The sequence below is a fragment of the Polyodon spathula genome, chromosome 12 (assembly GCF_017654505.1).
Source record: "Polyodon spathula isolate WHYD16114869_AA chromosome 12, ASM1765450v1, whole genome shotgun sequence".
Lineage (NCBI taxonomy): Eukaryota > Metazoa > Chordata > Actinopteri > Acipenseriformes > Polyodontidae > Polyodon > Polyodon spathula.
This window is the reverse complement of record NC_054545.1, coordinates 33,549,882-33,573,201: the sequence shown is the minus strand read 5'-3', so window position 1 is coordinate 33,573,201 and position 23,320 is coordinate 33,549,882. Positions and strand designations below refer to the sequence as shown.

Here is a 23,320-nt window from a genome sequence, read left to right as displayed (position 1 = left end):
TTCTTAATGTGAATTGCTAATAGTTGCATGGCTAATAACAATAAGTATGGAGAAACAGGGCAGCCCTGTGGAACCCCCCCTGTTTACAGTGAATCGTTGAGTGGTTCCATGCTGTAATTTGATGGAGCAATTACCATTTCTAGAAAGGGTTTGAATGGTTTTAATGAAGCCTTTACCAAAACCAAATAAATCAAGGGCTTTAAAAATAAAATGATGTTCAAGAGTGTCGAAAGCTTTATAGAAAGAAAAGAATAAGACTGTCTAGTGATACAAGAGCAGAGTAATCCAGAATATTGAGTACTAGTCTAATATTATTTGCAATGTGTCTATCTTTCATAAAACCAGATTGTGATTTGTCAGTTATATTAAGGGCATTCTTATTTTTCTTTGCAAATATTAGAGCCATTATTTTATAGTTGTTATTCAAAAGACAAATGGGACACCAGTTATCTAAAAATAAAGTATCTTTTGAGGGTTTTGGAATTAAATTAAGCCTTCTGTCATTGAGGCCGGAAGAAAACCAAATTCATTGCTCCCCAAATATAGCTTGTGAATGAAAGGTGCCAGTTCTTTAGAAAATGTTTTATAAAGTTCAGACGTGAGCCCATCGTTACCTGGTGACTTTTAAGGGTTCTACAATCCTCTTGTGTTAGGGGAGATCGTAATGTTAAAAATGCCTGCAAGCTTTTCCACTCGTGTGACGACATATTCATGTGACAGACATGGACCAATCAAAAGGCGAGACTGTTATGCGGTTCCATCCCAAAAACTGGGCCTGTGTCATACCTCGAGTTATTTCCCTCTAGAGGAATGTCACTTTTTGACGTCACTGCTGTGGTATTCTGCCTTGTTTTAATGGCTCAGATGTAAATATAGCCTTCAACCATATATATATATATATTATATATATATATTATATATATAATATATATAGTATATATTATATTATAGAAGCAAGGAGGAAGCTAAATATTTTGTGAAGGTAGATGGCTGTAAATTAGTGCTAACTTGAATCCCTCAGACACGTTTCCTATATCTGACAAGTCTGGCTTTGTTTAACTTTGACATCTATATATTAAATATGAACTTGAATAACCCTTTCCCGTTACTTTTCAGTCTAAAAATAGTGCACAATTTAATTGCATAATGGAAGTCATTTACAGTCACACCATTTACATACACTTGTCCTTAACCCAAAACTTGATATCAGTTGTTGCATTGTTTATTTATGTATTTATTTATTTTATAGAAACGTGTTTACAAGGGGAGGCATGTAAAGAATGGCTGTAATTATAAAACGTCATGGCATTTCAATGGTTAACAAGAAATGCAACGCAAGTATAAGCATAACTGTGAGACCCATACCGCTCATTTAATTTGCCTAGCAAGAAACAGATGAACTTCTACTTCACAGACCTCTCATTTTGCGCATGTCAAAGTCTCTTGAAAATGGGCAAAGTTCCATTACTAGCACTTCAAAGTCTCTCGGCCGTAAATGTTCGTTGTGTTCCCGTCCTCATGGCGTCTGCATAGGTTTATTTGCGCTGTAAGGACAGGGGCTCCGACTCTAACATTAAGGACAATATCGTCATCCTGGTGGAATCAAATCCGCTCCTTAATGGTTGTTGTTTCAGTTGTATACGTGCGATGGGCGTTTCGGCTATGGACTATACTGCGTCATAACATTCCAGCCTGTCTGGTCTTCATAACCTACCTTGAAACTTTTTTTTTTTAATTCTTTCAAAGGATTATATATATATATATATATATATATATATATATATATATAATATATATATATATATATATATATATATATAATGGTGTTACTGTTATTTTCTGATGGTAATACGTTAATTTAACAAACGATAAAAATCCGGCTTTTCATTGCCCTTTCCCAATATATATATATATATATTATATATATAGATATATATTATATATTATATATATACGTCGCTATATAGTACTTCGCATTTTACCGAATGCGTTAGGTCCTAAATGTAGAAATTCTCCAAAATATTTCACAAGGAGTTGCATAAGGGTTGCAACCAGTGCTCTTATTTTGGCAGGAATACCTTCCTGTATACAACTTAAGCAACACCCTTCTGTTTTTTTTTGTTTGTTTGTTTGTTTTTTTTTTTTTTTATTTAGGATCGAGTCCCGTATCTTACAAAAAAAACAACATCTGCTTGCGTTTCTAACATATACATTTGCATAACGAGTTCGCAGCAATCAATCAAAAAATAAATAAATAAATAAAAAGGACACGAATCTGATTAGTTGCAGTGGATAGAGAAGCAAAGCAGGCTTGGGTTGTCAGGAGCTTTTATTTTGCTTGAGTGGGGCGTGTACTCCGCTCAGCACAAGAGACAACTCTTAAAATATTTTGGCAGCGTGCTTTTATTATAGGACCGAGTTTGTCAAAACAACTTTTGAAGTGAAAAAAAAGTACTTTTGAAGAAGGTATATCTCTATCTCTATATGTATTATATATAATTGACATTCAGTACTGAGAATCGAAACAAGACCGACTGGTGGTTTTTGTTATATACCCGTGGCCACTGCAGCCTTCCTTACCAGCAGAGAACCTATTTTCGTCTCTTTGTGCACATACAGCGGCAATGCTACGGATACTAATTTGACAACTCGTTTGGAGTGACTTGATCTCGCGTTTTCTGCTGAGTGGTGTTGAAGAAATGGCGTAGAATCGCCCCGTGTCAGAAATAAAATAAAATAAAGGTCTGTATGTTTGATTTTTAAACTAGAGTTGATTACCTTTTCGTCATTCTGTTTCTAATTCTTTCTAAGTAACTTGTTTGCCTACACGGCTTAATAAAGGCTACAGTGAAGTGCCAAAACCATACCGCTGTGTCACTGTCAAATTACAGAACTGCAATGAAGCCGAACTGAAATCCAGTAACTTCATTGAGTAGCTTTGTTGACACACGTCATGTGTTACAAATTTACCATATGTATCTTGTTAAATTATACGATACATACATTAAGAATATAATTTTTAACCTAAATATATTGTCAGATGATCTGGAAAATCACACAAGGACAATGCTGGATTTAGTTTTGTCAGTTCTTTTTTGTTTTTTGTTTTTTTGTTTTTCTCGTGCAAATCAGTACGTTTTAAATGTAGTAGCCCCAGACAACCAACAGGTTGCGCCACTGTGCTTGGGGTTATTGACGTTCAGAATAGGAAGCTCCATTTTGTACAGTTTTGTGGCGGATTAAACGGGTTTCTTTTTCTGTCAACGCAGATAAATAGCGTTTTCTTGTTTGACAAGTATTGGAAGCTTCCCGTTGCGTGTTGTATACCGAGCTGTGGACAAGAAAAAAAAAAAAAAATTTCGCGTGAGAAGGTTTCCTTCGGTAAGAACATTGTTGGAACTCTATATTCGGCGTTGATTAAGCGATAACATTTACTGTAAATATTAACAACAGCTTTGCAAAATGCGCACCGCACGATTGAACGGTAGGATGCAAGGGTTTACTTGACATTTAACAGTAAAGAAATCCGGTTTGTTGTTTTAGAAAATTCTTATTGACATTTTAAAACCGCTACAATCGTGTGTGTAGACGAACAGCGAAAACTTGTGACAGATTTGGAAGTTGCATGGAGAGACAGCGGGAACTATTTAGAGTCAATGTGACATGTTTGTGTTGTTATGTGTTTCTATCAGTAACATTGACTTTAAACTGATGTTTTAATTGTATTCACTGCTGTACGTTTAAAAACAAACATAAATTATTCTCTGGTTTTCTAGCATTTAGTTACAGATAATCCAAATTTCTATTAATTTGTTTTCAAGTGACAGTAATGGGTAATATTACTTTTTGGACTGTTTCCGTTTTGTGGAACTTGTCGGAAATAAACAAGGCAACTTTTTTTTTTTTTTTTTTTTTTTTTTTTTTTTTTGCTTGTATGCAAACCCACAACTACTAAGGCTTTTAATTCATGTAAATTGCCATAACTTTAACATACAGTTTTTTTTTTTTTTAATTTAAATATTTTTATTTCACATTCTCATTTATGTTTGTAATATATGTTTATTTTAACTTTTTTTTATTTTTTTACTCCATGAAGTCACAGAAGAAAAAAATTGTGTAATTTATCCGTTTTGGTTCTTCACAGCCTAGGGTTTTATTGATGTCACCAGATGAACTGCTTGAATCGCTGGCAGTTAGTATTATGATACTTGTTGAGTGACTCGCTGGATATAAGCACAAAAAAATCCACAAAACTCAAGTTTTCCATCATTAAGATGAACATGGACATTATATTTGCAATTGCACAGACCTGTATGCGATACGATAGGCCTAATTTGTTATTATATATTTTTCAGTTCAAATTCGGCTTTGATTGGTTGCACTGGATTTTGGAAGTGTCTCAGACAGTATAAGCGATTTAAGAGAAGGCTAAACCACAACACATATTGACCGAAGTTGATTTTAAATAAAATGAAAGACCAATAATACGATTTTTGTAAGATACACAGGACACTTTACAAGTTGTATGAATGTGCACATTGGATCAAGAAATTAACCCTTCCTATGAGGGGTTTTCATGTTACCAATATTTCAAACAAGTACAGATTTAAACTGGTTTGTTTATAAGGTTTGGAGGTTTAATAAAAGCTTACATCCCAATTGCATCAACTGTTTTTTGAGAACATAATAACCACATAATATGCCAGTGTTTTTGGTGAACTGTAAATATTTAATGTACTGTCATTTTAGAGGAGTGCAATCTGCCAGCTACAGAAAGCTAGGAAATGAAGTTATTAAATACAAGACTGATTGATGTAGAGTAGAATTTCTTTTTTGTGTTAATAATTAAATTCTCTCTCTCTATCTCTCATATAACAGGTGTATGTATATAGGTAACATGCTACTGGTATTGCATTTTGTTTGTCAGGTATAAAAAATCTAACTGGAAAAATGTATTTATACTTATAGATATTTGTATTCTTTTCTAGATATGATTGCACCAGTTGAAACTAATGGATGAGAGTACAGAGTTTTAATGGAGTTGAGAGTCTGAAACTTGCAGGGTTTTGTGACAGAGGAGGAGATACAGCTTTCAGGGGTGGAGTAAACACAATGTCAACTTCCACAGAATCCACAGTGGCTCAAGTGAGCGCCAGTATATACACAGTTGCCAGTGACATTTCAAATGGAGTAGGAAGCCATGCCCCCCAGAGGGAGCTTATGACAGCTGTTTCTGCCTCCATGGGACTTTGCATGGAGGACATAGATTCAAAAGTGATGGGGAGCAACTTTGGAATTCAGCAGCCACAAACCCCAGGCAGTTTAACTTTAGGGGAAACCAACTTCACTCTATTGGAAGAGAGCATCGCAAACCTAAACAGGTCCTCCGGCGGTATCGATTCACTGAGCACTGGATCTGAACCGTTTTCGTTGAAATCTGAGGATTATTTGCCCGTGGATAAGAGCATTCTGGCTCTGGACCAGGATTCCTTTTCACAGGTTGGGAAAGACTCCAGTATCAGCCCAGGGTTCTTTAATGATGACCAAAACACGCTTGACCTCTTGCAGGAGTATGATTTGCCCATCTCTCCGAAGGGGGAGATGAACAGGAGCCCTTGGAACTTAAATGCTTTCTATGGTGAGGATGATGACGCTTTGCTTTCCCCGCTGGCCACAGAGGACCCCTTTCTTGCGGATATAACTAAAGACACCAAACCAACAATAATAAACAGTAGCTTAATAACTAATAACAAAAAGAACGGGGATCGACAGCTATTTAACCCCCCTGTCCCCACTATAAAATTGGAGAAAGAGAGCTTCATTGAGTTGTCCACACCTGGAGTGATAAAGCAGGAGAATGCAAGCAGGAGCTACTGTCAGATGAGTGGCTCTTCTTCTGACATGTCAAGCCCTCTTGCTGTCCCCATTTCTATTTGTGGGGTCAGCACCTCAAGCGGACAGACATACCACTATGGAGTGAGTACCTCTCAGGATCAGAAGCCTGTTTTTAATATGTACCCACCTCTCACTACCGTGGTTGATGGGTGGAATAGGAGCCAAGGATTTGGGGAAGCTACTGTGACCAAGACGGGGAATGAAACCTTTTCAGTCCAGGGTTTGCCTACTCCCAACTACCTAAGGTAAAAGACACTTTAAATTCCATGTATATTGTGGAGGTCACTGTCTGAAAACATCCTTAGATCTATGAACTTCTCAACCTAGCATAAATGTTGTTTTGGAAAAAAAAAAATCATTTAGAGGTTTAAAGCAATGCTGTCAAATTTTAAAATTAATTTTCTACCTCCTAGAGTTAACTTTATTAGTGCCGCCTCCAGATAAATTGTTAATAGGACCGTTGGGTTCTCCAGTTGTTGTTGTTCAAATATTTCAAATACAACACGATGAACTACTCCATGCTGCTGCTGTAAGAACACCTGTGCTAAGAAGGCTAGTGCTAACGGCATCTTCTGACTTTGTTTTTCTGTCTGACACAGTTTCTTGGCTAATAAAGCCTTTTTTCCTTCAAAATGAATGATGTGCTTTATGTACACCTGTCGCAGCTGACACCATAACTGAGCCAGCACTGGGTCATTTCATTCTACAACTACTAGGATGTTTGATGTTACAAGTTACCAAAACTAAGCTATATTTTATTTGGAATCCATGTTTTGATGTTTCAGCAAATGTCCGGACATTGAAAAAGACAATAAAGTAATTTGTTTAGCCTTACTCCGCATCTGTGTTTAGTCTGCATTATACTGTAAAGAAAAGGATTATTTAGCTTGCCAGTAGTGTCTATTTCCATTGTGTTTCAGACGTCTCTTCAAAAATGGTGTTTTAAAAAACAAAACCAACACAAATAGATGTTTGTTTTAACACAAGCAATAAAGATAACAGATTGTGTTTTCCATTTTGGGAACATGTTGCATTGTACCCTCACTTTATTTCCTTGGCTATGTAGATTAAAGACTTTTTCTTCATAGTGAAGCAATGTATATTTTTGGCAACGTTAGAAGCTAGATAATGAAATGATAATTTTGTAATGAATGTACTTTTTCTATATTTAGTTTTTTGGGGTGTTTGTTTTTTAAAAACAAAACAAAAAAAAAACAACAATGAATTTAAAACGGAATTGCTTTGGCTAAAAGTAGTCATTACCTCCTTACTCAAAGCACCGCTTTTTAACACCTATAATTTTTAACACTTTAAATATAGAAGCCCTTGGGTCAAGATCCTGTTTTCTTTTTCATGGTATGTGTTTTATGTCACAGTCGGAGCTGAGTGGAATGAAGAAAGTATTTTAAATGAGCCTTTTTCTGTTACACCAAGACTGAAGTCCCAGCAGAAATTATATTCAGTGTTTAGCTGTCAGATCAACATCTAAGTAAAGGATTGGAAACCCACAGCTACATGTGCATGTCTAAATCCAGTTTTACTAATAGGAAACAGGTCTGGTTTAAGTCCCAACTCCTACAAACATGTTTAAGTCACTTGTGAAAGCAGTGCAGGGGCAGTACAATCCCTGACTAAACCTGGCTTTAGAAAAATAATATCTTTAGGAAATACATTTATGAAAACAGGGCCTTCCATGTGTACAGACAACAACTATCTCAGTACAGAAATATAGTTGCAAAAAGTACTAAATCAGAAACATAAGTGAAAGGAATTATAAAATATTAAGTGAATACCTGTGTTTAAATTCCGGTGAGCAGGGTAAATGAAAACCTTTTTTCATGAACATGTTCAATAAATAAATAACAGAACCCAGTTCATTATTACCGGCCCATGGAATCTTTATTTGTCAATCCAGATTACAGTTGGAGGTGGAGGGGTGTGTTATTAGCAGGCCACGTCTGCAAAACCTGACGGACCAAATTTGGTTGTTAGCGTGAGTGTGCAGCTATCCAAAACTTCAGCTAAAACATGTGGGTCTGGCAAGACCTGCGATTTTGTACACTTTTTTTTTTTTTATTTGTGCAATAGAGAAGGCAGAATTCTAGTCCTGTAAACATTGCAGCATAACTGATTTACAGTGGTTTGAAACGGTGAGGTGGGGTAGCATGCTGATGATAATGTTTGATTGGTTTATACAGTATTTTAGTAGGTTCAGGTGGCCTCTTATTTGGGCGTGTTGTATGCCTGTACACTAACTGCAGAAAACAAAATTCAGCTTTCAGAAATTCAGAACATTCAGAAATGGCATGAATAAATTTGGGTGGATATTTTGTTATGACACGGAATGTTCTACAATAAACTGTAACAAAATAGCAAATTGGTAACATGCTGAACAAATTGCTGCTAGACTTTGTGAAGGACTAAATGTAAAACGTGTTCACATATCAACTTGACACCCCTACCACCAAATCTGCCTATACCTGTTGAATGAGTTGCACAGATTAGCGTAGTATTTTGCAAAGTTCTGTAGAAAGTCTTGATTTGAGGACATTGAGTCCTTATTTATTTGTGAAACAAATTGCAGAGCCAAAATAACTGCCTAATGATATACTTTGAAGCAGCTTTACTTTCTTTGTCTGTGGATGTATATTTGTGTATTATATATATATATATATATATATATATATATATATATATATACTATATAGTGTGGTGTGTGTGTGTGTGTGTGTGTGTGTGTGTGTGTGTATATATATATATATATATATATATATATATATATATAATATAATTTTTTTTTTTTTAAGAACTTGACATTGTCCTTTGTGCTCAGATTTCTGTCCGCTCCCCCCCCCCCCCCCCCCCCCCCCACACACACACACACACACACACACACACACACACACACACACACACACACACACACACACACACACACACACACCCTAACTGTTCAGTACAAGCTGCATGAGAGATCAGCACGATAGTGGAACAAAGACTTGAATGTGGAACATATCCCAAATGCAACCACTCTTTAGCGTTGTTTTAAAGTGTTTACCATTCGGTATAGAAATGTGTATGTTGAACCATATGTTAATTTTATGTCAAGTGTGAACAAAAAGCATTCAGTTGTGACCCTCTTGTAGGAACTGGGAATTGGAGGAAATGGAGAAACTCCCTTTTCATGTTAACAAAACCTTCCTGAAGAGTGTGTTCCCCACCCTTTCTTTAATATATGATATTGACACCAAACTAATTCTGTTTTTGTAAAGTTCTCTGAATACAGTGACCAGGTGTCACTTCAATGAAAAATGCAAGCTTGTTTTTGCAAGGATGTTTTTAGCATAGGCTAAAGGTTACATTGTTGTGTTTTTTTTTAAACATTTGAGTAAACTATAAGGAGCACTGAAAATGTTGATGTATTGCTGCCAGATGTGTTCAGTGAGCTGATATTTGGTAGTGACATAATCTTCTGAAAGCCTGAAGTTGTGCTTGGACAGCAATTTCTGCTTTGTGTATAGATATATACAATGGAGAACTAATTATTTGGCAATTTAAAAAAAAAATAAAAAATTTGCTTTTCATTCGATGAATATGCATTAGAAATCGAAATCGGCAACATCAGATCTGCCAAGAATATTCTAATGCCCTTTCAGTTAAGAATAAAAATCAAATTAGATTTATAATGCTGGTGTTTTCAATTAATGATTTTACCCTGAACAGATCATTTTGTTTAAGAGATTGTTGTTTTAAATCCTCTCCATATCTGCTTTACAGTGAGCTGGACAACATAGAGCTGAAGAGGTAGAAGGCAGTGCATATCCATTATGAATCCACCAACAAGACTTTGATATGACCTGTTATCAATTTAAATACTTTGGAGTGTGTATATTTCTTATACTAAGGTTAATAAATGAAAACAAAGGAAAACTCAATTTTCACACAGAAGCCCATTGCGTGTTTAGTTTCACGCTAGTACAGTAAATGTACAAAAATGGATAAGCGTTCATTCACTTATTAAAATGAGCTGAGCAGCTAAAAATAAAACCTGCTTTTATCCAGTTCTGACACCTGACTGGCTGAGCTAAGGAAGGCTCTTGTGTGGTTTTGATACTGTGGGTATACTGTAAGGCTAGGTACTGACACCTGCAATGTTGGATTTATATTCTTTACAACATTGTTTGTTACTGAAGAGAAGTGTCACTAATTTTCTTATAATGTTTGATGTCCTCTAGAAGTCTCCAAACCATGCCAGTAGAAGTTTTAGATCACAGGCAGTTATGTTAGTCATTCTATAGTTCTAAAATAGTACGAAAAAAGTACATGACCTGAATCCTGGGAAATACATTTCAGAGTACTCATCTAAGACCCATTTAAAATGATTCATACATTTATTAGATTCCTGTCCTCTGTTGTGCTTTTATGTTATTAAACAGCAGAATCCCAAAGGGGGGATACACTTGTTCTGTTAATAATTTGTGCTATGTTACTAAACAAAGATCATTTGAAATATGTTGCTAAAAGGGCTGTTTTCAAATGTCCTCTACTTCAAAATGATAAACCAGTTGTCTTCACTGTGCAACTGTGGCTTTTGCTGTTTATTTGTTCAGAACTGCAGTATTATGAGCAGAGCTACCTATATGCTTTTGATAATATCAAATGGTGAAAAAGACTGATGTAAGGTTGTCACGTGAGTAGCATTCAGTATTAGTAATTTTGCATGAAGTGGAATGAGATGTTACACAATCTCTTGGAGCATATGGCTTTTTTTTTTTTTTTTTTTTTTTTTTTTTTTTTAAATCGAGGCATGTATCTGCCTGTCTGCAGCTGCTTTGCATTAAAAACTTTACAATATACTGCATTTATTATGAGGGGCTAAAGAAAATTGAATGCATTTCACTTTTGCAGGTGGAAAGAGATTTGTTAGTGCTTTGGGACTAAGTGTGGTATGGAGTTAAGCAGACTCGCTGTTTACTTTCACTGTGAGGGCAGAGATCTAGATTGTTGGTGGTTTATTAAGAACAGGAAGCCCAATGGTTCATCATTTATATAGTTATTTAGAGAAAAGTGGAGGTGGGTCAAATTCTCCATAGTAGGCTCCATTTGTGGCTTTTGAATAACCTGGTTAAAAGAAAATGTTTGTCACCGTCTCTGAGTGTTACAGAAACTGAAGTATATATGCTTCAGTGTAACCGAACTGAACTGGACCTGCGCTTTGCCGAGACCACTGTATGACGCATATCCTTTGCCAGATGAGTAATCCAGTGCATGTCTGTGAATCGCAGTCCTTTTATTCCACTTGTTCATTTTCTGTCATTGTTATATTTTTTGTTAGTGAAGCACAAATCTCTTTTTATTTTAAAGTACACTTCCATTTTATCAGCCCAGGGAAGAAAAACATTGATTCAAATGTATTATTTGTTGGAAGAGGGGTGGTTTTATTTTCTTATATTTCTAGTGTTAATGTAACCTTGTCTTGCCACGGGCATTTATAAAAACAAATTGTTCAAATTATATTGTGTGGTGGTGTTTTTTTTTTCTTTCTACCCTGTCAGTTGTTCAGGTATGGCTCTATTTATCCAGGGAGTTCAGGGAACAGAAATGCATCGTTTACATTTTGCACCAGGTCATCCTGGGATTTTATTTACAGTTTATGAGAACACACTGTACCGTATAGAAGTCGAGGTACGACTGGCAATGTTAGTTCCAGTCTCTAAGTAATACCAGTGTTTTTTATTTATTAATTTATTTATTTCTAACAGTCCTGGAATTTGAGAACCAAACCCAATCGCCTGTGAGTACAGTCACTGTGTAAATATTTTATTAAGTAAGTCAGCAGTTCTATAATGGACAATCCTGTCTGGGAAGGGTTTTAGTTAAGTGGATTTGCACAAATATATGTATTGGCATGACCCTTGAAACCTTAGAACCTATGCATTGGCCGCTGCCATGGTTAAAGTGTATTAAGTTAGAGAAGGACATGTTAAAGATCATTTGTTGTTATTGGTATTATGATTGATAACATTTTTTACTTTGGCTTCTAAATGCTTGGTACCATTATTTTTATGGGGTTTTTTTCTCTTCAGATTCTTCAAGGGTCACTGAAAGCTTAAGGCCCTTTTGTTTTAATGCCGTCATTAAAAGGTGGGTGAAAATCATTCACGTGGCATGAAAATTGTTTTTTTTTTTTAGCTGAGTTAGCTCCTTATTTCAGGATGCACAATTCAGGTCACATTGGTAGCATTCTATTGAGTTACTGTCAGATCTGTCCTGCATTAGATGCAAAGGATTCCTTTTTTTTTTTTTTTTTGTCTGACATCTAGCGGAAAAAGGCTTATGGTCAGCTGAAAAGAGATGAAGCCAGTGATGTTGAAGGGGGTGATATTAAACTTATGGAACACTGATTTTTATGGCTGGTCTGCCAGAATCAGCCACAGAAATCGGCGGACAGCAGAACGCAATGAAAATCCCAGGCAATTTTTAAAAGCTTGTAGCTTGTTTGGATGAAGAAAATGGATGAGGGTAGGGGTAGGCCAAGGAACAATCAGCTGTCGAGGAGTTAATATGTCCTGGATACTTTGATCACTGTGGCTTGAGAGCATGGGGGCAATGCTTTAGATAATTCTTATGGGTGAAATTACTAGGAGGTTGGAACAGTTGCTGACAAGGATTTTTTTTTTTTTTTTTGTAAGCTGTAAACAGTCATCGCTTTGGGTTTTGTAATCTGACAGGAGAGCAGATTGCTTCCCCCTTCTAACAATAGAAAGCTGTCTAACCAGTGTGGGATAAAGATGGTAAACACACACCCATTTTTGCAAATATTGTTCTGTTTATAAATAATATGGATTGGTTGTAATAGTTGGCAAGTATATTTAATATTTTTTGTCCTGAGGTTGTTTTTTTTTTTTTTTTTTCGTCCGTGATTTCTCCTAGGGCTTTTTTAAAAGAATGTACACTATTTGTGGGGTTCATAAGTATGGAAGGCCACAGATGTCGACACAGGAGGGGTGCAATCAGGTTATGTGAGTGGGCAGTGACTAAATTAGTGGCAGTGCAGTGGACTGCACCAGAGCGCATTTGTGCTGTCCCAATGGGATGCTGGCTAAAGGTTTGGAATTCCTTTAGAGGCACTAAACCAACTGCAGCGCTTGGATCAAGATGGCAGCTGAAGGATGGGTTGTGTACTCATGCACACATTGCTCATGCAAAGTTTAATTTGAGATTGAACTGCACCCGAATGTGAAGCTGTTCTAGAAGTGGGATGTCGACTGATGTAGAGCTGGCTTATATGGTGTTAATAATTCAATGAAAGCTGTGGTTATTGAGTGTAGTATTTATTATTATTATTATTATTAATTATTTATTATTATTATTATTTTGTGTTAACTCTTTTATACAGCATTAGAAAAGTACTGTAATTGAAATTACTGTCTATTTGGAAAATATTGTTTAAAATCCTTGTGTCCATGCTAAATCTGCTCTGAGCTGTGTTCCCTCCATGGTTGCCTACATATCTTTTTACCAGCAAGTAATTCATCAAACGCCTACAAATTTAAGTCTGTTAAATAAGTTTTTGGGTAGGTTTTCAAAGAATACTATTGCACAGCAAAGAGCAAACACACACACACACACACATACAAGAACTGCAGTTAATATTTAACTTCTATGTTCTACAGCGGAATTGAAGAATTATAATTGATATTTATTTAATAAAAATAAAAAAGGCTTGTTTTAGTTAGGTCCTGGAAAACCCAATCAAATGCCAGATGACTTCCATCATTTCCTTAAAGAGATCATATAGAATTGAATGCACATAAAGAAAATTGTATTTTCAGGTCTTACTGATTTAAAAAAATAAAAATAAAAAATGGAATTCCTTAACAGTGATTACAAGGGGCACTTCAGTGCACCAATAGCTGCCTCTGGCCATGCTGTGAGATGCATTTAACCCCAATTACTTTCAGCAGGCTTGGCTGAATTGCAATGTGTTCATTTGTTTGTCTGCTTAGGCTAGCAGACGGCATTAGATTGAATTGACAACACTATACATAGCCAGTGTGTCTGTTTTATTACATATAGTAATGTGTAATATATATTTTACACACACACACACACACACACACCAATGTATCCTTCTGCAACAATGCAATTTAACATCAGAACTGTTGCAGGATGGAGAATTTAGGAACTCGGTATGTGTTGATGGTCAGAAGGCATTTCTGTGCCTCGGGTGAAGAGCTCTGCTTCTAATATGAGAAATGGCATAAGATCTTGGTGCTGATGAATATGAAATGGTTGGGCATCCTGATTCCAACCAAACATAGTCAGATGTCCAGCCAATAAGACTGCAATGCCTGGACAAGTGCTGCCAGTGTTTTTTTGTAGTTTGTTTTTGTTTTTTTAAGTGTGAAACTGAAAAATCTTGTAAGCGGAAGTCTGAGAAACAGATATAATCACAGCAGAACTGCGCACTCTTTTATTGCTCTGAGAGATCCAGGCCTAGAACTTTCTAAAACAGCTACATGAAGTTTAAATCTGTAAGTGAATCATCTGTGAGGCACTGTACAATATAAAGACATGGATAGTTACTGACTTGAAATAATGTCGGATGTCTGTGGGGCTGCTTTATACAATTGGTATAAACGGACCATGGCAAATTGCTTTAACACAGTTTTTTTTTTTTTTTTTTGTGGTAAATGAATGAACAGCAGCAATAAAAATCAATAAAATTCATCCCTTAGGGAACAATCCATGCTCTACCCGTATGTGTTAATCCTCTCTGGTTTTGATTGCCCTTATCTCAAATGTCCTCTCGCAATTACTTGTTAATTTAGGTTCTTTGGTTTATTGGTTTTACAGCCTACTGTGAAGCGTATTGTCCAATAGACCTAATTTCTCTTTGAATGGTTGGTCTTTAAAATATTTTCAGTGTGAACAAAGTGAGGGAGGTTTCACTTTTCCCGTGCCAGGCACCAGGGTACAAGGTTAATGAAGCGTGTAATAGCAATCATCAATAAGTGCTTCTTGGCGTGCCCTAATATTCTGCTTGTCAGTGTCTAACTTTAAAACGGTTATAAAGTGAATTAGAGCCTTGCAAATCCCATACTTTTATAGTGCTTGTCTTTTGTTGTTTTGTTGGTGTTTGTTTTTTTTTTCCACCAAGTAAACTTGAAAAGGCTCCCATACTCTTGACATGTCAGTATTATAATTAATTCACACGGTTGAGTGATTTTAGTTTTCTTCTATTGATTTCCCACTGCAATCAAAATAACAAAGGTAAGAACAAAAAGTAATTATGAAGATTATTTGATCATAGTAAACACTTTAAAACTGCAGATAATAGTGCGAGAACATCAAGAACCATTTATACCGTTTATGCTTGTATATGAATGAACTGTAAACTTGCACACCTTCCATTACTTAGTTACACATATATTCACAAGTAGAAATTATTATATTCAAAGCAAACAAATGCAAATGCTTCAATTGAAAAAATAAATTGAAAAGGGTCATATCATAAATGTTCCCTAAAGAATTGCTTCTTGAAAAGTACTGTTAGTTACTTTAAGGAAAATGTTTGCTCAAGTCAGATTCGTATGCATTTTGAGGGAAATCATTAATGTGTTTTTTTTGTTTTTTTTTAAATAATTTAGATTTTGTAGGGCGTTTTTTTTTTTTAATCGCCACACTTCAAATAGCAGTGTGTGGATCAATTTGGACTTATTTACTTCATGCATTTGGAGATCTACGCACCTGGTTTTGTTTGTTTGGACTTAATTTAAAACAAGTACAAAGGTTAACATCCAAACTGCAGCTTGGAGTAATGGGGAAGATTCTCTACTCCAAATTGATGCAAAGCAAAGAAGCACCCAAGAAAAGAAGCACAAATAAACAAATTGATTTTAGGGCCTTGAAATTCATCTTAAATTTTATTGTAATTGGTGTATTTTCCTTTCGGAAATAAACATTTTAATGATGATTGGAAGTAAGTACATTAGATTAGAGTATCTAGTATAAAGCATATTGCTGAATGTCTTTGAAATTAACGTTTTCCCATCTTGATAAACATAATTTCATCACTGAGATGGGTGAACTTTGACATTTAGTTGTGTACTCCAACTTGTATGAGTTCACAGGCTGGCACTGAGTGCAGTGTCCATTCTTTCAAAGGTTGGCAAGCCCTTTTAATAACAGGTTGTGTCAGTGTCTATTTAGTAGAACATTTTAGCTTTGTTTTATTTGTTTTTGTTTTTCTTACAGTAAGACAGAAAACATTAGATATTGTAGAAGTTTCACGGTGCTTTCGGGACAGCTGTTTCAAGCTTCAGTGTTCATCAGTCGTGTTCAGGTTTATGCTACAGTATAATTCAGTATATTATGCCTGTTTACTACATACTCTGTAGTTGCATAGTTAAGCGTTCTGTGCAGTCTACTTTTTAGGAAGCTGCACTCTTACTCCTCTGAGCCAAATTGGCAAACTCCTACTACGTATAGCAGTTGGGGGTTATGAATGGCAAGCTTTGATATCGGCTCTGTTGAGGCAAAACCGATGATAAAAAAAAAAAGGGGTTTCCCCAAATGCTGTTTTTGTAACCCTGGCAATTTGTGAAGGAAGCACCTGGTATTAATCATGGGATATTAAATGAAAACATTTTTTAGTGCCTTACTTGGTTCTTTTGTCACAGAACAGTTTTTCATTGTATTCTGCACATGTGAACTGTAGTTATTACGTGGAATTAGTTAAGTCCTATGGTTTTCTGGTACCCACTGGGCTTCCTATAGTACAAATTATTTGTGCTAATCATACTTTTTAAATCTCTTTAGTTGGCTTGTTGTGTAAAGCTTGCTTTGTTTTACCATAGCCCCCATTTTGTTATTTTTTTATCACTGCTGGAAGAACTAGTTTGACAAAGAATTGAACTTTTCACGCTGTGTATTTAGTAGTGCTTCTGCAAATGCTCTCGGGTTTGTCTAAAGCTGCTTTCTCTTGGTGCCTGCAGTATTCAGATCTCAGTTACTCAGGCCAGACCTGGCAGGCAGTTCGGATTTGTTTTACTTGCAATCCTAGATACAGCCTGGTGAAGAGACATGTCTTTGTTTCATAGCCCAAGTGCAGCCAGTAAGAACCTGTACAGCCTTTTTCACAGATGAGACCCCAGACACTGTGAATGAAGAATCTGTTGCCAAGATTACCTTCCACCTCATAGCTGCAAGACTCTTAAAGCTTGCTTTTCTTTCCTGTCCAAGCTTGGGGAGCTTACTCTATAAGTATTTATTCGTCTTTAAAAAGTATGGACAGTGTGGTAAAGTCTTTAAAAAATGTGATCTATGTTTGCCCTTTCAGTAATCCTATTTCAAGGATTATTCGGAAAACAGTTCAGTGAGCTTTTGAGAGCAGGATCTGTTCAGGATTGTAAGCATAAAGGAATGTGAACTGCCCCAATGACAAGCTTTCTGGTAACATGCCAGTTTAACAGTGTTTTGCATTTGCCTATTTTGTGTTGGTTTGTCATGTTTTGTGGTTTCTCCACCCCCATCAGATCTCCTAAAGATTTAGAAGTTTTGCAAAGTGAATGTTCTATTGGATCATTGGAATAGATTAAATAACTGCATGAGTAAAAAAAAAAAAAAAAAAAAAAGGTTGTTCAAAGGAATTTCTGGTGAGCTTGAATAGGTTTCACCTTGTAACTCATGTAGTTACAACACTTGTGTTCATGTGAATAGGATGCTGGCCAGTTTTCATTTGATTGTATTGTTTAATCCGGCAGAATAAATTCTTTGTCTTGCATCTTATTATACCAGCAAGACAGCTTGTTCCCAGTCATTCCTGGAGTAATATTCTGCAAGGCAATATTGGAGTACAAATAATCACATTCCAGAATACCAAGGGATTTTAAGTGTTGAAAATCTGTTCTTGAACAAAGACAAAGGGTTTGCTCTTATCAGCCTTTACCCCTCCGGGATACAACGCAACTGAAATTTATTTCAACATTTCACAGAACCTAGCACTCTCCCTGGATTGCTCCTATCCATGGTTATTTCACCACAAAGCCAAACTTTGCCTGTTTTAATAATCAATAAGAACTCCTGTAAGGAAGTAAGCTTCCAGTCCAACTGTTTGTACAGAAGCTTGAATTAGACCAGGTTCACAGCAGTTGATTTGACACAATTGCACAACCATCTTTTTATGTTTGTTTTAAATGACACTAATTTACAGTGAGATGTGTACAGTACAGAAATCTTTGTTTCACAGCAATATGTCCTTGTACAAAATCACCCATATATAAAATGAAACATTTGAAGGCTTATCAAGAGAAAAATAGTTTAAACATTGACAGATGTGTCACTGACTCTCTTTATTTCGGTCGAATGATGGGGAAGCCCCCCCCCCCCCCCCCCCCCCCCCCCCCAGTTCTGTTCCAGACTTTCAGTTCATGTTGGTTTTATAAAGTTTTAATATATGCTTGATTTACTAACTTCAGTTAACTAACATTGTCTTAACCTCCCGTTCGACACACACTTCTCATGTGAGCAACTGTACGAGCCTGTTGGCTCCTGTCTTGTGAAATGTATGACTCTCAGTTCTCCTGAGTTCAGAATCATTTTGTAAGTGGCTTTCTATTGTGGATAGAAAATGACAGCAGAACAGTGCACTGTTTATTCCACGTTGAATCTCAGTAGGTTAAAAGCCGGTCTGGGCTCCTGGCTTTGTTCCAGCACCAGTCATGTTGCCAGTTACTGAAGTTGATTGGCCCCGCCACCTTGTGGGGCTTTGTTTTTTACTCCAGCACAGTGTTGAGGTTTAGTTTCACTCTGGGTCATTGCCCAGACACATCCAAAGTGATCTTACTTTAGACTTGAGTCTAAGCCACGCAACTCGCAGCCAAGGATCATATCCCCTGTTGTCGAATTTGGTCTGCTCTGGTCCTGTTCTCCTGTTGTACAAATCCCCAGACTTGAAGTTAGGAAATTCAGGATTTACTGGTCTGTGATTGATAGTTTTACTGCATTTACAGAACACTTGGTGAAAGTAGTGAGTAAGTGTGGAGCTTATTATATAAAGTGGCACTGAAAAGAAATTACATTATAAAATATGCCAAACAGAACTAATTTCAGTTTCACACCTAGTGCTGTAATGCAGTTGACTAGTGGTTTAAAAGGGGATGCACAATGTATAGGATTCTACCAGATTCCTTTTTACAAGATTATGGGATTGCGATTTACAATGTGATTTTAGTTTCTTGATTATTCATTGCTATGTGTAGCTGTGTTTTATTTTGTGAAAGTGATACTGTTTTCTTTTCTATCATGTTTTGCCCAATGCAAACTCTGCTCTATGCAACATCTTGTTGCAAACAAATATAATGTATCTAAAGGCTTCATTAATCATGAGCAAATGTGTGGGTGGATTAAAAAACAATCTTTCCTGCATTCAAACTGCTCTATGCTGCAAAAGCATTGTACGAATAGCTAACAGGCAGTGTTTTATCAGTTTAATAAAGTAGCGAGTTACAAAAGGTTCATCAAAGCTATTAATAATGGTATTTACAGCAGGATTTCACTTTAATACAATTTCTATAAAGGACCTCTGTCGATGGTGACCAGTTAGCATACAACTGTAGAAATGTAGCAAAGTTCACTGTGGAATACAGCATTTTGATTTAAAAATGTCATTTAGTACAGTTTAGTCAAAGGCAGTTCCACACCTTCACTGTTGTCCGGGGTATTTCTTTTGCTGTTTGTTAGTGTTTCAGAACCGCAAAATCAAATTTGATTAATCTTTCTTGTATATTCCAGGAAGGTATAATATTCCTGTACATGCTGTGGTTCTGAGTGGCTGAGCTATGGAATGATTCCGTTTTATAAATGGGCAGGGATCAAACAGGAGGTGGGCAGGGTCAGCTGGATGTTGTCCTGATCAGACTGAGAGTGGGCATGACCAGAAGAAAGTTGCTTATTGTCAGAACCCATTTTTGCATACTGTACTGGGTGCAGTACACAATGCATTTCAGTGTTACAGCAGTTGCTCCTGCATTGATTTAAACATGTAGCAATCAAATACATAACTCATAAAATGTGAATAACAAACTTCATGGTGCTGCTGTTGTGTGTTTTGTGTGCTTTCTTTAAATTCAGATGTGTCAGTGACTGTTTATTGCAAAGGGGGGAGTTTTTTTTTTTTTTTTTTTTTTTATATGATTCTGTTAGTCATTGTGCAGCTATTTTGGCAGTCATGGTTAATATTCCCTGAGACCTGCTTCAGCCAAGTGTAGTACTTTACAGACAATACTAACTTACTTACTTCAGCCCACCACTTCAATACAAAAGAAGCACAGACATTTACTTGTCACTTTTTATTCCAGGAGGATTTGCATTTGGATGCAAGAGTAAGCAGTACTGTTTCATCCAGCCGAGTATTGTGGGTTTGATTTTTCAAGTACGATTCCATAGTGTATGGTGCACTGAATAATGTATTAGGTGGTTCTACATGTTTAACAAAGGATCTTCTGGAGACTGACTTGGGTCTTGGCTAATTTTGACTGTTGTTGCTGTTTTGGACCTATTGTTATTATTAATTAATGTATTTATATATTTATTTATTTTAAACTGACATCAACACTTTTCAGTATTGCACACTGTAGAGAACAGGCACACCCACTGACATTGTGCTGCAGCAATCTGTAACTTATTCCAGGTGCTGTGAGAATGCATTTTTGTTCCAAGTCAAGCCTATTGTTGTTGATTCACTCCTGCTGTACCATTTTGTTTGTGCAGTGTGTGGAAGTTTTAGATTTATAGATGCCTGCGTAGTAATGTACTGAATGAAGCTTGCATTTTGAACTTTTTTTTTTTTGTAATTTGGTTGTGTGTTTAGTTGGAATTTCTGAATACATTTAAAGTTGTTTTAGTAACTTCAGAACATTAGCATTGTAAGATTGCAAAGGACTTGCAGGGACTTCTGTTGAAGCAGACTCTTGTATTTTTTGGCAAGCACAATAGCATTCCTTACTTCCCATGAATGTCATTGGTTAACCGGGAGTAAACAACTTACTGTAAATGGGCAGCAAGCCATAGCCTTGCAGTTTGACCCTCAAGGTTGCAAAATGCCTTCCTGCATGTTTCCTTTTTGTTCAAATGATTCACAATTACAGTTTTTTAGTTTTAGTGGTTTCACAATTACCAGTTGTTAGTGTTTTTTTTTTGTTTTGTTTTGTTTTTCCCATAAAGGTTATTAAATATTTATACCGTACATAAGATGTAACAGATCTTCATAAGTATTTAAACAGTGGGAGAGTTCTTAGAAGTTAGGCAGATAAAATAGAGGTTTCTTCAATTTAAGTGTTTCATTTGTTCATTGTTCGTTGTCGTTTATGCCAACTTGGGTAGAATTTCTTTTTTTCTTCTTAAAAGGGCTTCAAGATTTGAAGATACAGTTTGCTGTGGGTTTTCTTTATCTCAACCGTATATTTTCTGCTAAGCACTCTACTGCAGTTTTGTTAACAGAAAAAAAAAAAAAAACAGCAACATAACTCAATGAGTTTCCCTACTGCTGAATATGAATTTTCATCCTCCTGCAGTGTCCTTGACATAAGAGCTGTCTTAAAGGAGTGATAACCAGTGCATGCAATCAGTTTCTTCAACGTTATCAGTGATGTGCTTTATTATTTAAAAAAAAAAAACAGTCAAGATTTGTAGATTTTTCAAATCTTTCAAATACAGCGATACAGATTCCTGGTACCTAATCTCTCCCTGTGCTTTCGACTGTTAATTCTGACTGCACAAGAGCTGTATAGAATGGCTAGTTATAAATGACTGCATTAAGCAGTACCTGCAATACTTTACAGGTTAATACATTTTACGTTTTTTTTTAACCCAGCACCGTTCATTTTAAATGCTTCACGTTTTTATAACTTGGTATGTAATCATGCTCTCTAATAGTTTTTCTTGCGCTTGGCTAATAACCCTTTTATTGACCTGAATCCTTTTTTTTCTGCTATCTTTTCTTTCTCTTTTCTTTCCCACATTGACCTCGTCCCAAGAGCTTTATAACTCAGTGTCTGTATATTTATCCTCTACCATACGGCACACATTTTTTTCAGTTTTATTGTCTGGTTTCACTTACACAGCCAGTTGTCAGGGCTTGCAACATCCCACATCCTTTCAATGAGCCTGAGAGGAAGTGTACAGTGAGGTCAGAGAGGTACAGTACAACTGTCATAATGCAGTCCATAACCACAATCATCATCATCATCACACCATAATGTATTCAGCTAGTTTACAGCAAAGACAGATTATGCAGTTGGAACTTGGAACTTTTTATTGTATTAGTTCTTTTTATATGTATTTTTTTTGCTTGTCAAACCACCTTCTAGGTGTGCAGCACTGCTATCCTTCCTGCATTCATCACAGATTTCCCTGCTGAGTGACTGAATATAGTGAACTACATTGGTCTATTTTTAGTTGTATGTTGTAAGATACAGTGACTTCAGATCGTTGGACTTAATAATTGCTTAAATAGTTTCTAGATTGTGTGTTCATTAAGCATAGTTCTTATCAAGAGCAGTTTATTTATTTATTTATTTATTTATTGCATGATATAGTGCTTTTTATACAAAAGTATTGCAAAGCACTGTACTGTACATAGTAGAAAAAAGAACAAACGACAATCCATTTGTACAGCAGGCCACACATATGACTGCCACACTCAGCCCATTTAAATACAGATTTAAACAGTGTACACATAATACAAAAGCAGCAATTTTAAAGTTACATTAAAACCCACTAAGGCAAGAAAGCCATTTTATAAAAGTGAATTTTTAGTCTTCCATGATAAACGAAGGCAGAACATTCCATAATTTAGGAGCTGTACTAGATAAAAGCCCTACCTCCCATGTTGTCCCTAGGAATAATCTGCAGCCCTCCATCCTGTGATCTCAGAGTGTGGTTTGGAAGTTACGGGGTCAGTAACTCCTGCAAATAACTAGATGCTAATCCATTCAGGGCCTTGTAAGTTAACAGCAAAATCTTAAAATCAATTCTGCACTGCACATAGCCATTGAAAAGAGGCCAAAAGAGGGGTAATGTGTTAACTAATAAAAACATAATAATACCAATGACATTTCAACACGTTTTCAGCGGATATTAAGGAGTTGTACTTTGAGCAGCTTATATTGTGCACAGTGCTGCAGGGTGCTCTGCTGTTGCTTGAGCTTTGGCTTTTGTGCAGCTGGCCTTTCGCACTGGTTGCTGAGGAGAGACACTTGCCCAAGCTTTCTCTATGCGTGTTTTTCGAGGCCGTGGCTCATATGGTTTTCTTTTAAAATGCTTTGCTTTCATGTGTTTTTTTTTTTTTGCTAAATCAAAGAGTCATGGAAATTTTAACCTTTGTCTTTAGTGTGCACTGAAAGCTAAAGTGTATAGATTT

General features: G+C 36.2%; 1 protein-coding gene across 5 annotated transcripts in view; it reads left to right on the top strand.

Annotated features, from left to right (window-relative positions):
* Nucleotides 1-2,063: 2,063 nt before the first annotated feature.
* Nucleotides 2,064-23,320, top strand: part of LOC121324080 (glucocorticoid receptor-like) — a 48,056-nt gene continuing 26,799 nt past the window's right edge. The window contains exons 1-2 of one of the 5 annotated variants that reach the window (XM_041265534.1): nt 2,064-2,466; nt 4,989-6,140. In XM_041265534.1, coding sequence (XP_041121468.1) covers nt 5,017-6,140 — 1,124 coding nt within the window. In that variant the 5' untranslated portion in view covers nt 2,064-2,466; nt 4,989-5,016. Of the gene's footprint in view, nt 2,743-3,179; nt 3,382-3,415; nt 3,485-4,988; nt 6,141-23,320 lie in introns of those variants that run through there. The other 4 variants (XM_041265532.1, XM_041265537.1, XM_041265533.1 and 1 more) reach the window with 4 other exon arrangements.